The following is a 12906-nucleotide window of genomic DNA, read 5'->3' as shown; positions in this document are numbered from 1 at the left end:
AAGAAGTATTAGGCCATAAGATCATAAGACCATTTGCTCCGCACCATCCCCCCAACCTCGAACCTGTTCTGTCATTCAATAGGAACATGGCTGATCCGACATTCCTCTCATTAATTTTCCTGCCCTTTCTCCATAACCCGTGATTTCCCCTACACATCAAGATTCTATCTCAGCCTTAAATATACACAGCACTTGGCCCCCAAAGCTCTCCATGGCAAGGAGTTCTAAAGACTTGCAACCCTTTGAGAGAAGAACTTCCTCCTCATTTCCATCTTAAATTAGGGCCCCATTATTTTGAGATTATGCCCTCTCATCCTGACTGTTCCATGACAGGAAGCATTCTCTCAGCATTTACCCTGTCAAGCCCCTTTAGAATGCTATATGCTTCAATGAGATCACTGCTCATTCTTCTAAAGTCCAGTGAGTAGAGTCCCAACCTGTTTAACTTTTGCTCTTCTATACCAGGGAGCATCCTACTGAACCTTCTCTGAACTGCCTTCAATGAAATAATCTTTCCTTAAGTAGCAGACCAAAAACTGCTCTCAGTACTCCAGATGTGATCTAATCTAATCAGCATCTTGTATAGCTGTTATAAGACTTTGCTACTCTTATACTCCAACCCCCTTGAAATGAAGGCCAGCATTCCATTAGCCTTCCTGATTACCTGCTGCATCCTGACATATGTGCAGATTTGTTTTCTTCCAAGATGACACTTTTGGTTTGAAACTTAGAACTAAGTTATATTAATTTTTGTTTATACAATGTAACCGGGTTTATTTTAATTGCAAAAGAAATCTCAGTTTGACTTGTTGTTTTTGATTTTCGACCAGAGATATTCTTTCTAAATTGGCCGATTTGATTGTAACCTCTGATAAAATGGTTTCGACAAATACATAGTCCCTCTTAGCAACACATCAGTGTTTTGAGTTTATATGTGTTTTTCTTTAAATGTCTCTTGATTTTTTTTTTTCCCTATTAGCCTGAAGTATTAGAACAACTGACTGGACTAAAGGAGTTTTGGATGGATGGCAATAGACTTGCAATTCTCCCGGGGGTATGTGTCATGCTGTGGTGCTAATTGATGCTGAACTAATTTAACCACATAGTTAGAAAATGAATATTGCATAAAATTAATTGGGTGAAATGAAATTGGAAACTCATTAGCTCTTTGGTTCTTGACCACAAGTACTAGATTGACACTAAAGAATTTTCCCTTAAATACGCTGCTAATTCAGGTTGACAGTTAGTAATGTGAAATTGTGGCCTGGGGAATGGTGTGTTTTCAAAACAAAAATTGAGTTTTGTCAAGAGTAGTGGATCATGGACACGGCAGGTTCTGAAACAGTACAAGTTAGCTTCTAAAACACCACTTGGGGGGTGGGGGGGGGTGGGGGTGAGGCGAGAGACAGACAGAGAGAGAGAAGAGGGTTAGCAGCTCCTGAAAAGCGAGAGAGAGGAAGAGCAGTGGCAGCCGTTTCTGAAACTGAGGATGGAAAGTGATGGTGGAGGCAGCTTTGTTAATAAAGGAAGGTATCCGTGCAGTGGTAATTAGTGATATAGGTGCAATAGATTGTGATGTGGGAATAAGGGATAACAAGGGAAAGAAGTCGTAGGTGGGAGTCATCTATAGGCCCCGAGGGGTTGCCTCACTGTAGGACAAGTTATAAATTGGGAAGTAGTGGAGGTGTGTAAGAAAGGCACTACAATTTTCATTGATTTAATCTGCATACTGATTGGACAAATGAGATGGGTTAGGGTAATATGAAACTTACTTTGTACAGTACATCAAGAATTGTTTCTTAGAGCAGTATGTTGTAGAAACTACCCAGGAACAGGCTATTTTAGATCGCGTAATGTGTAATGATGCAAGATTAATAAGAGATCTTGTTGATAACGATCCTCTAGGATAGTAATCACAATGTGATATTGTTTCAAATTGAGTTTGAGGGAGAACAACTCGGGTCTAAAACTAGTTCTTCAACTTAAATCAAGGCAGTGACAGAGAGGTGAAGAAGGAATTGTCTAAAGTGGTTAGGAAATTGGAAATTGGACAAAGGGCAAGGGATGTGATAGCACTCAAGAGGGTGCAGAGGAGATAACAGGATGTTGCCTACGCTGAAGAGTTTCAGTTATGAAGAGAGACTGGATAGATTTGGGCTGCTTTCCTTGGAGCAGAGGAGATTGAGAGGGTCATAACTGAGATATATAAAATTATGAGGGGCATAGATAGGGGAGATGGGAAGAAACTTTTCCTCTCGATGGAGAAATCAATGACCAAGGGGCATAGATTTAAGGTAAGTGGCAGGAGGTTTAGAGACAATGTGAGGAAGAAGCTTTTCACCCAGAGGATGGTGGGAGTCTGGAACTCACTGCTTGTAAAGTGTTAGAGGTAGAAATCCTCACGACATTTAAGAAGTATTCAGATATGCACTTGTGATACCAAGCCATACAAGGCTATGGGGGCGAAGTGCTAGAAAATGGAATTCAAATAATTCGGCATTTTTTGACTGATACAGATGCATTGAGCGAAAGGGCCTTTTTCTGTGCTGTAGATCTCTGACTGTTGGGAAAAGCATGTGAGCCTGTAAAGGTCTAAAATGGTTGTATCCTTCAAAATACATCTGTATAACCAATTATTTACAAGTTACAATATCTCAGTACACCAATTTAACCAGGATAATTTGATTCTAAAAGGTGTTTGCTTTTTTTGAGGTGGTCAAAATAATGATCTTCTTGTGTTCCAACATGGTCTCCTACAATTGCATGAGACCAGTAAGATTTCAGGAGGTTTAAATTCCACTGTTAGTAAGTCTGAGGATAAATTCTATTTACAGAAAATCCAGATTCTGAGAAGGTATTTGAAGTGTTATCCATTTGTTAGCCATCTCTTCTCGATGCACTCTTTTCATAAGAGTGCCATGGGTATTGTGGCAGGTTTCAGAATATTAATGTAGCCAAAATAACTCCTATGATATGGTATTGGAAATGGAAGCATTTGTAATAATTACAAATAAGAGTGTATGCATCTTTCTCTTTCCTTAGAGGTTGTTGAGCATTCTTTACTTGTGATTGTTCTTTTAGGTTCTATTAGGATTCTATTTTAGTTAAGAGATGTCACTCATTTTCTATGTATGTAGGTCATGTATTTTGGATTTTTTTTGGAAGGCAAGTTCTTTTACATAAAAGTGACACGAAGAAGCACATTTTTACTATATATTTTCTTTACATATAATTGAATTAATATTGGGAAATTTGTATTAGATGACAGGAGATTTTTTTTGGGCCCATACCATTTGGGTTCACGTATTAACTCAAAGTGAATAGAGATGAGAATCTGAGGTATGTTTCCTGAACAATTTCTGTGGTATTACACCCGAATCACTATTCTACCAAATGTATCAATTTATTGATGCAGTATCAACTGAATTTGAATTAGATGTGTACGTAAAAAGTACTTTCCCTGACCATGGAGGAATCATGTGTTACAGTTGAAATGAAGCCTACTGTACACTCTAGTAATTGAATTTGAGCTATAATTTTGAGTAGTACTCCTGATTCATACAGTGGTGTTCTGCGGTTGAACATCTTGAGCATCAGAGATCCAATAGTTTTTGGCAAATTTAGAATTTTTACTTGCTGTTCTACAGTGTTTTTTGTCTTACCAGTTTTCTGCACTCCTTAAAGATATTGGGTCCTTCCAATGACGACATTTCATGGGCACTGGTTGCCCTTTACTACATCCGCACAAACGCACCATTCATGTGTGAGCCTGAGTGACTAACCTTTCCAAATTGTTCAATTTGGAGGCACATACAGCTGATTATGATCATATCTGATACTTGGAAATATGTAGTTCCAGATTGATTTCCTCCTCTTAAACTCCCTTCCCTACAGAACATCAGGGCCAGTTTTTATCCTACAGCATTGTCCTCACTGTGCTTTGCCTGCTCACCAGATGTTAGAAGCTGAGGTTTTTCTAGTGTGTTTGTGTCAGCTACTGTACCTTAGCAAAAAAAAAGGGCTCTTAATTGGTATTATCTTTGTAATATAAATGTAACTGAATATCACATTTCTGCTGTATTTTTATTTTCTTTTTAGTTTATTGGCAAATTAAAGCAGTTGACTTACTTGGATGTTTCCAAAAACAATGTGGAAATGATTGATGATGCCATATCAGGTTGTGAGAACCTCCAGGACCTGCTGCTGTCTAGCAATGTGCTCCAACAGCTCCCTGAAACAATCGGTTTGTTACTTTTAAGTGTGTAATGTATCCATGAATGTTTGAACAGGAAAGTATTCTCTGTTTAAGTATCGTTTTAGTAATACTGTATTATACTTGTGTATAAACATAACTGGAATATTTCCATGTCTGACATTGTTTTAATAGTATTTAAATCAACTAGGGAATATTTGAAATAACAATTTGAAAAATGAGAACCATTTGAAATGCAAATATAAATTTAGTCCAAGATTTTCAACATTTCTGTACTCTTTTAATGCATAATTGACACATATTAATTTAGAAAACTGATAATGCCAGAGCTGCAGGGCAGTGTAAAACTATTAATTTTATAAGTTAATTGACAATTTCCTAAATTTAATGTCAATTGCTTAGCATCTAACAAATTTCTTTTAGAATGTTAATGCCACAGAATTTGACATGTCACATTCTCTCTGCTCAAGACAATAGCTTATTCTTTCGCAAAAATCAATGAATAAATTAGAATACGGCCATCATTGTAAAACACTTTTTGGATCAACCAATGGTATTTGCTGATATGTTATGGTGAAATGTGAAAACTTGCTGTCACTCCCGTGTTATTTCTAAAAGTTTTTGCAGGGTATTTTAGTTTGTAAAGCTTAGTGCTTTGCATTTTGTTGCAACTTTCTTATTCTGGCTAGAGCTTGTTTATAATATGTTTTTCCTAGTAGTTATGACTAAAATCGTTTCCAAGATTTTAACCTAAATTTGTTGTCATTTGGATATATTTCACTTAATCCAGTATGTTAAAAACCAAAATCAATGTCTTGAGATGAGGGAATAAATTTTGAGGACACCCAAAGCAACATCCAGTTCATGACGAAAGCATACTGAAGTTCCATGTTGGTTTACCTTTTTTATCAACAAGTGAATGACGTTATCTGCTTTAGCCTGCAACCCTACCCAAGAAATATACATAATGCCAAATATAGTATTATGAAGCAAAAAGTCTTTATGGCAGAAAATGAGAAAAAAATTATAGTCAATAAAATTAAGCTAGGTTAATGTCATTATCTCTTAACCTATGTTTACCCTTACTGTCGACTGCCTTCTCTCTTAAGCCATAAAGCCCGGAAATCCCAATACAGCTCCATAGTAACCAGTGTGTTTCTTTGCTCTGGTCACATCTTGAAATAATAAAAGCTGCAATCTTGGCAGTTGGAGAGGATAAATGGATGTTCACTTTTTTTTTGATTTACTGAACACTTCAGCTTTGAATACTGCAGTCTATTCTAACTGTTTTACGTCCTACTCAAGCCTTTAAGTGTAATTCTAAATTGATGGGATTTTTGGGTGAATTTAAGCCTCATCCATTAAGTACTTGATCACTAAAAAGTGATTGCTGCCCGATTGCTGCCCAATTGCTGAAAGCTTTGCCAAACTTTGTGTGGTAAAACCTTATTCTGTGTAACTAGCACAGAAACTACAGACTAAGGAAGTAGTATTAACCCTTGATTAAATAATAAGGCAGCATTGTGATATGTATGACAATACAATGGCTTTAAGAGGCATATTTTGTCCAGTTTTTTTTTTAATGAAGAAGGATTAAGACAGAGGTTCTGAGTAGTCTGCTCAAAGCCAATAACGCAAACAGCTTGTGAAGCTTTGGGTTTTTTTTTTAAAAGTTGGGACAGTAGAAGTGGCCTGAATGGGTGGGTTCAAGCTTTCATAGAACCAGGATTTTTAGTTTTAGCCTTCTGCAATTGCTGGGGTCTTGAAGCTGGATGTGGAAGCTGTTATTCCTCTCTCTGTTATAAGCAAAAAGCTGGGATTCTCTCCCTGCTGCTAGGATTTAATGTGATTTAATACATTTAATGTGTGTGTGTACTTCTCCAATATACTAACATCCCATTAATGCCCCCTTTGGCATAAGGAAAATTCAGTAAAATAGATAATCTCAATTAAATCCTCCTTAATAATAGTAAGCCAGGGTAGTCTCATTGTTACAATTGCTGCAAAATCAGCATAGCAAGGATTTCGACTGATTTAGATAGGTTAAGTTGGTTGGAAAAATTCAGGCTGATGGAGAATAATGTGGGAAAATGCAAATTTGTTCATCTTGGCAGGAAGAATAAAAAAAGCAGAATATTATTTAAATGGAGAATGACTGCAGAATTCTGAGATGCATAGGGATCTAGCTGTTTTAGTGCACAAATCACAAAAAGATAGTATATGAGTGCAGCATGTAATTAGGAAGGCTGATGGGATGCTCTCCTTTACTGTGAGAGGAATTGAACATTAAATTAAGAATGTTATACAGTACACTAGTGAGACGACATCTTGAATACGGTGTACAGTTTTTGTTTCTATATTTAGAGAAGGATGTAATTGTGTTGGAGTCAGTTCAGAGGAAGTTTACTAGATTAATACCTGGGATGAGTGGACTGTCTTATGAGGGCAGATAGGACAGACTGGGCTTGTTTTCACTAGAGCTCAGAAGAGCAAAGAGTGATTTGTTGAAACTTTTCAGACGATTGAAAGATCTTGACCAGGTGGATGTGGATAGGATGTTCCCTCTTATGATGAGCCCAGAACTGGAGAACGCTGTTGTAAAACTGGGGGCTGGCCTTTGAGGACAGAGATGAGGGGAAAGTTTTTCACTTGAAGGTTGTGCAACTTTGAAGCCTGCATCAGAAGGCAGTGGAGGCATGGTCATTGAACATTTTAAAGCAGAGGTAGATAGATTCTTGTTAGGCAAGGGAATCAAACTATAATAGGGGTAGATAAGAATGTGAAATTTGGAACATCAACTGGCCAGCCATAATCTTTATGAATGGCAAAGTAGACTTCAAGGACTGAATGACCTACTTGTGCTCTTAATTTGTATGTTCGTATTTAGCCATCTGCATACCATAAAACTGAATATCATGTCACTAGTCTTGCATTCAACAGGGTATTTTTTTCTTCTGGATGTTTTCAATACTGTTTAAACAAATGGCAATATTTTATAGTTTGAGCTGAAATTCTTGTGGGATCTAATGTCTGCCTCTTGATTTCTTGATAAAGTATTCATTGTAATTGTTGCAGGATCTCTTAAGAAGCTAACTGCTCTCAAAGTGGATGAAAACCAACTGCTAAGCTTGCCAGATTCAGTAGGAGGGTAGGTTTTTGAGATCAGTTTTTTAAAAAAAAGCCTGTAATACAAGTAGATTGTTGTAAAATGACATGTTCGCCTTGGTAAGAAATAGTTTTGCAAACTTCTTAGTTCGTTGTCGGAGTCCTCGTCAAAGGCATCCTTTGTTGATAATACATCTTTAACATGGTGTAGCCCATGTGAATTTTGTTTTGAGAACAGAAGTGTTTAAACCATTATGTTCTTAGCTATGTGTAATTGTGTACCTGTGTTTCTGTAGGCTTGCATGTTTGGAAGAATTTGATTGCAGTTTTAATGAAATTGAAGCTCTGCCTCCTACAGTTGGGCAATTAGAAAATCAAAGAACATTTGCGGCAGATCATAACTTCATATCAGAGCTTCCATCAGAGGTAAGGTTTTAAAATTTAACTGCTGCTTTGTAAGCAAAAATTGAATATTTCTGTCAGTTTCTCGATATACCTAATGTTGTTATGAAAGCATCTCATCATTTTTTTCAAGCATTTGAGTTTTGAAGTTTGTGGAAAAATGTGTTCAGTTCAATTCTTTGGATACCTGGATTTTTTATCTTTTGAAAGGTCACTTAAAGGTCATGTCAGACATTGGAACATATATTTTGACAAGGCATTTCTAGGGAAATATGTTTTTAAAACAGCCATTTCATGATCACCATTACTCTGGCTTTTAATTCCACATTTTTCATTGAATTTAAATTTCATCATGTGCCCATGGTAGGATTTGAGCCTGTGTTTCAAGAACATCAGCCTGAGGTTCTTGATTGCTGGCCCATTGAGATAGAAATACAGAACTGACTTATAGCAGACTCAGCTGTAATTCTGTTAGTCTGCCCACAAATGCTACTAGATCTGCTGAGTTTCTCCAGCACTTTCCATTCTCATTTACCTTTCCTTTACCGTGTGTGTGTGTGTGTGTGTGTGTGTGTGTGTGTGTGTGGTGTGTATTTTAGAAGGATAGATATTTATACCTTCATATTTTGAGCAGTTAGTCAGCCTTACATCTTTGCCAAATAAGTGCTTTTATAAAATTCATTCATGAGTTATACTGTTGATGACTAGGCCAGAATTTGTTGTCCACCCCTAATTACTCTGGTAAAGATGGTGGTGAGCTGCCTTCTTGAACTGCTGCAGTCCTTCGGCTGTTGGAATACCAGCAGTGCTGTTAGGAAGGAAGGCTCCTGGATTTTGATCCAGTGACAGTCGTGGAACAGTGATCAAGTTTCAAGTGCGGATGGTGTGTGACTTGAAGGGGAATTTTCAGGTAGTGGTGTCCCCTTGCATCCGCTAGCCTTGGCCTTCAAGGTGATGGATGGGTGTCAATCAAGTAAGCTTTGAGCTGGATGATGTTGAGCTTCTAGAGTATCTTGGAGCTGCATTCATCAAATGGTGTATTGCACCACAGTTCTGACTTGTGCCTTGCAGATGGTGGACAGTCACTGGGGAGACAGGAGATGAGATACTCACGGTGGAATTTCTAGCATTCATCAATAGAATCATAAAATCCCTGCATTGTGGAAAAAGGCCATTCAACCCATCAAGTCGGCACCAACCCTCCGAAGAGCATCCACGCAGGCCCATATCCTATCCCCATAACCACTGAGGGAGGGTCACCGGACCCGAAACGATAACTTTGTCCTTTCCTTCACAAATGCTGCCAGACCTGCTGAGTTTTTCCGGCAATTTTGTTTTTGTTCCCGTAACCACATATTTGTCATGACTAATTCATCTAGCCTACACATTTCTGCTCAATACGGGACAGTTTAGCATGGCTGATCCAACTGACCTGCACATCTTCAGACTGTGGGAGGAAACTGGAGTATCCAATGGAAACCCGCGCAGACATGGGGAGAACATGCACACTCCCACACAGGCAGTCACCCAAGGCTGGAATCAAACCTGGGACCCTGGCGCTATGAAGCAGCAGTGCTAACCATTGAGACACTGTGCTGTCTATTAATTTTGGGTTTATTAAAAAACCTGGTTTACTCTTTTTATTCTGAATCTAAACCAGAGAAAGCACGTGATTGGCCATTTTGGTAACTGGGTAAAACAATTAAATTCATGTTGTGCCCAGTGGTGTAATGAGACTAGAGTGCACTTCCCTAAATTCACTGATAACAACTTATCTTCTCAAATTATAATTCTTTGATACTTTTCAGCACGATGAAATGCTACATTACTGTAACTATGTGTTTGGTGCTCATATCTGTATTCTTAGCTTAGATATTTTATTACAAAGCATTTAGTTAACATACAATTTTTTGCCTTCTGTGTGGTCGCTGGATTCCAGTCTGACTAAGGGGAAATGCGGGGGTGGGATAATGGGTTTGGGTGGGATGCTCTTCAGAGGGGAGGTATGGACATGTTGGGCCAAGTTGCCTGTTTCCACACTGTAGAGATTCTACAATCTATTCATATATCCATCCAGATGTCTTTTAAATGTTGTTATTGTACCAATCTCCTCTGGCAGCTCATTCCACACATGCAACACCCTCTGCGTGAAAAAGTTGCCCCTTAAGTCCCTTTGAAATCTTTCCCCTCTCATCTTAAATCTATGCCTTCTAGTTTTGGACTCCCCTACCCTGGGGAAAAGACCTTGGCTATTTTATAACCCTCCATAAGATCACTCCTCGGCCTCCGACGCTCCAAGGGAAATAGTCTTCCTAGTCAACCTTTCCCTATCGCTCAAACCCTCCAACACTGGCAACATCCTCGTAAATCTTTTCTGAACCGTTGTTGGTGAAATGGAGTAATTTATGACTGCATAATGTAATTAGGGTAGAGATCGACTATGATCTAATTAAATTATAAATTAGGCATAATTGGCCTACTGGCCTACTCCATACTCCTCCTTCACTATGTTCCAAAATGTTGCAAACTAATATCGTCAAGTGACTATTGTTACCTTGCAATATAATATACTGGAAGAACTAATTGGAGTAAATTTTACAAGACACTGGAAAGTAAGAGCTAGGAGCAGGAGTAGGCTGCTGTGCCATTTGATACGATCATGGCTGATTTCATCTCTGCTCAACTCTACTTACCTGCCCATTCTCCATAGACCTTCAACTCATTGCTAATTAAAAATCTGTCTCCTCCTTAAATTTACTCAATGACTCAGCATCCACCGCAAGCTGGGGTAGTGAATTCCACAAATTCGTGACCCTTTTGAGAAAAACAATTTCTCCTCATCTATTTTAAATCTTTTAACTCTACCCCTTATCCTAAAACAATGACATCTCATTCTAGATTGCCCCATAGAGAAAACATTCTTTCTGCATTTACATCATCAATTCCCTTTAGCACCTTATGTACCTCAGTTTGATTCCTCTCATTGCTCTAACCCCAGACAGGATAGGTCGAAATCACACTCGCTCTCTCACACTTGCGCTCTCTCTCTCTATACATAGACCCTTCATTTCTGCAATCAATCTATCAAACCTCCTCCAGATTGCCTCCAGTACAACTTGTCCCTCCTCAAGTAAGGGGACCAAAATTTTACAATTACTTCAGGTGCTGACTTGTTGCAGCAACACTTGCCTACTTTTTTGTCCTCTATTGCTTTAGCAATAAATGCCAAAACTCCATTTGTCTTCCTTATTATCTGCTGGATCTGTGTACTAGTTTTGTGATTCATGCATGAGGAGACACAGATCCCTTGACAAGGAAGCATTCTGAAGTTTCTCTCCATTCGGATAACAAGTTGCCTTTCAATTCCTCTGACCAAAATGGATAAACCACATACTTATCTAAGTTAACATGACAATTGTCTTTGCCATCCATTGTCAGTACTGTCATGTTTTCTGTGGAATTTCCACAAGTAACATATTTTATAATTGCAAAACATTCAAGGTGAGGAAGTATCATGCTCAGTTTGCCTTTGCGATTGCTTTTTGCACATTCTGTATCTTTGATCCCTGTATAATTGTGGATTGTTACACATTTAATAAAACTGCTGTTCTTCTTATGCACTTTCCCAGCATGCTAATGCTGATCAGCTTCGCCTTAGCTTGAGTCTTAATTTGAGTTCCAGACACCTTTTTGGAACAGTCAAGCCTAATTTTGCTATAGGTTTGGCTTGCCATTTTGGCTTCTTGTCAAAAGCTGTTATGTTTACATAGCATCTTTAATGTAGAATCATATTATTTTTTCCAAGTTTCAAGATTATTTCTGAAGTCTGTGCACAAATATCAATGTCCATTTATCTCTCCTAATGTATTGTTTTGTGCTAAAATTAAGTCTTTAACAATAATAAAACTTAAACCACTATGTTTCACATTGAAATCAAACAAATGGCATTTGTAAACTTTTATTTTTCAGCACATTCCTGAGAAAAATAGAACTTTTTACTGGGGAACTTTGAATGTTTCTAACTTCTTACAAAAGAGCCAAAGCCATTTTTCTCGATCAGGATGACCCCACAATCGGAGCTTCTTACCCATTTATCTATGTTTTATCCTCAATGGACCTTCATACCAAAGTTTTATCCCGATATTACATAAAATTTTTAATGACCTCTGTTTGACTTCCCACTTAGGAAGTACATTTCACATTCTCCAATCCTTATGTGAAAAATATTACATCAGTAGTTGCAACTGGGTGGCAGTATTTCCATGCAAGCATTGTAAAACCTGTTTGGATGCTCTTCATTAAGGAAATTTAAGTAATACAGGATTTGATAGGTGACGGGTATCTGCTAGCTGTACGTTATTAATTTCAACATTACTGAAAACATCTTCACTGTGTTGCCTGGTGATATCAAACATTGGAGATAAAGAAATATTGAAATGTAACTTTTTTCTGACTTTAGAGAGGCAGTCATGATGAAGGGATCTTCATGCTGTGTAGGTAATTTGAGCTTCCTGTCCTCTCTTGCCTGAATGGAATTCCCATCCAAATAGATTAGTTTGGGACAACATAACACGGTAAATTTCTTTCCGAGTTAGTCTAGCTTTAACTGCAGTAATCAAATAAAGACAAAACTGTGACCTTCAGGAATTCATCTAATGATACAGAATTAATGCTACCATATCAGCTGTGTACCTCACCTGAGTTGTTCATGTTCTTCTGAAATGAGTTCCAACATTGAAGAACAAGTGATGTGTTAGCTGTATGGCTGCAGTACCTCCTCATTATCATTTAGCCTTCATGCCGTCTCGAATATTCTGCTACATAATCGTTTGTTTTTAAGTATTATTTATAACTTCATCTAAAGCATCTGGTTAGGAACTTCATTCTACCCAGTGTCGTCTTGTTGGTTAAAGGCTAGTGCTGTAGTTCATGCTTTTCTATTGCAAATGTCTAAAATTGTGACAATTTGATTTACCTCAGATTGGTAACTGGAAGAATGTGACTGTGCTGTTCCTTCATTCCAACAAATTGGAATACTTGCCTGAAGAAATGGGAGAGATGCAGAAATTGAAAGTCATTAATCTCAGTGACAACCGGTTGGTATTTCAGAATTAAGTGGTACTTGGCAGAAATGCTGTTGTTTTTCAGACTACTTTTGCCTATAGTTCAGAGAGAATTTAAGGACA

At 37.9% G+C, this 12906-nt stretch overlaps 1 protein-coding gene across 5 annotated transcripts in view; it reads left to right on the top strand.

Moving 5' to 3' along the window:
- Positions 1–984: 984 nt before the first annotated feature.
- erbin (erbb2 interacting protein) overlaps positions 985–12906 on the top strand; it is a 61234-nt gene continuing 49312 nt past the window's right edge. For all 5 annotated transcript variants that reach the window (XM_048595234.1, XM_020532429.2, XM_048595232.1 and 2 more), the window contains exons 1-5: positions 985–1054; positions 4099–4243; positions 7289–7361; positions 7615–7744; positions 12701–12816. In XM_048595234.1, the coding sequence (XP_048451191.1) occupies positions 1022–1054; positions 4099–4243; positions 7289–7361; positions 7615–7744; positions 12701–12816 (497 nt within the window). In that variant the 5' untranslated portion in view covers positions 985–1021. The remainder of the gene's footprint in view (positions 1055–4098; positions 4244–7288; positions 7362–7614; positions 7745–12700; positions 12817–12906) is intronic.

The sequence above is a fragment of the Rhincodon typus genome, chromosome 3 (assembly GCF_021869965.1).
Source record: "Rhincodon typus isolate 14 chromosome 3, sRhiTyp1.1, whole genome shotgun sequence".
In the NCBI taxonomy this organism is placed as follows: domain Eukaryota; kingdom Metazoa; phylum Chordata; class Chondrichthyes; order Orectolobiformes; family Rhincodontidae; genus Rhincodon; species Rhincodon typus.
The sequence above is the reverse complement of the archived record's forward strand: the minus strand, read 5'-3'. Positions and strand labels throughout refer to the sequence as shown.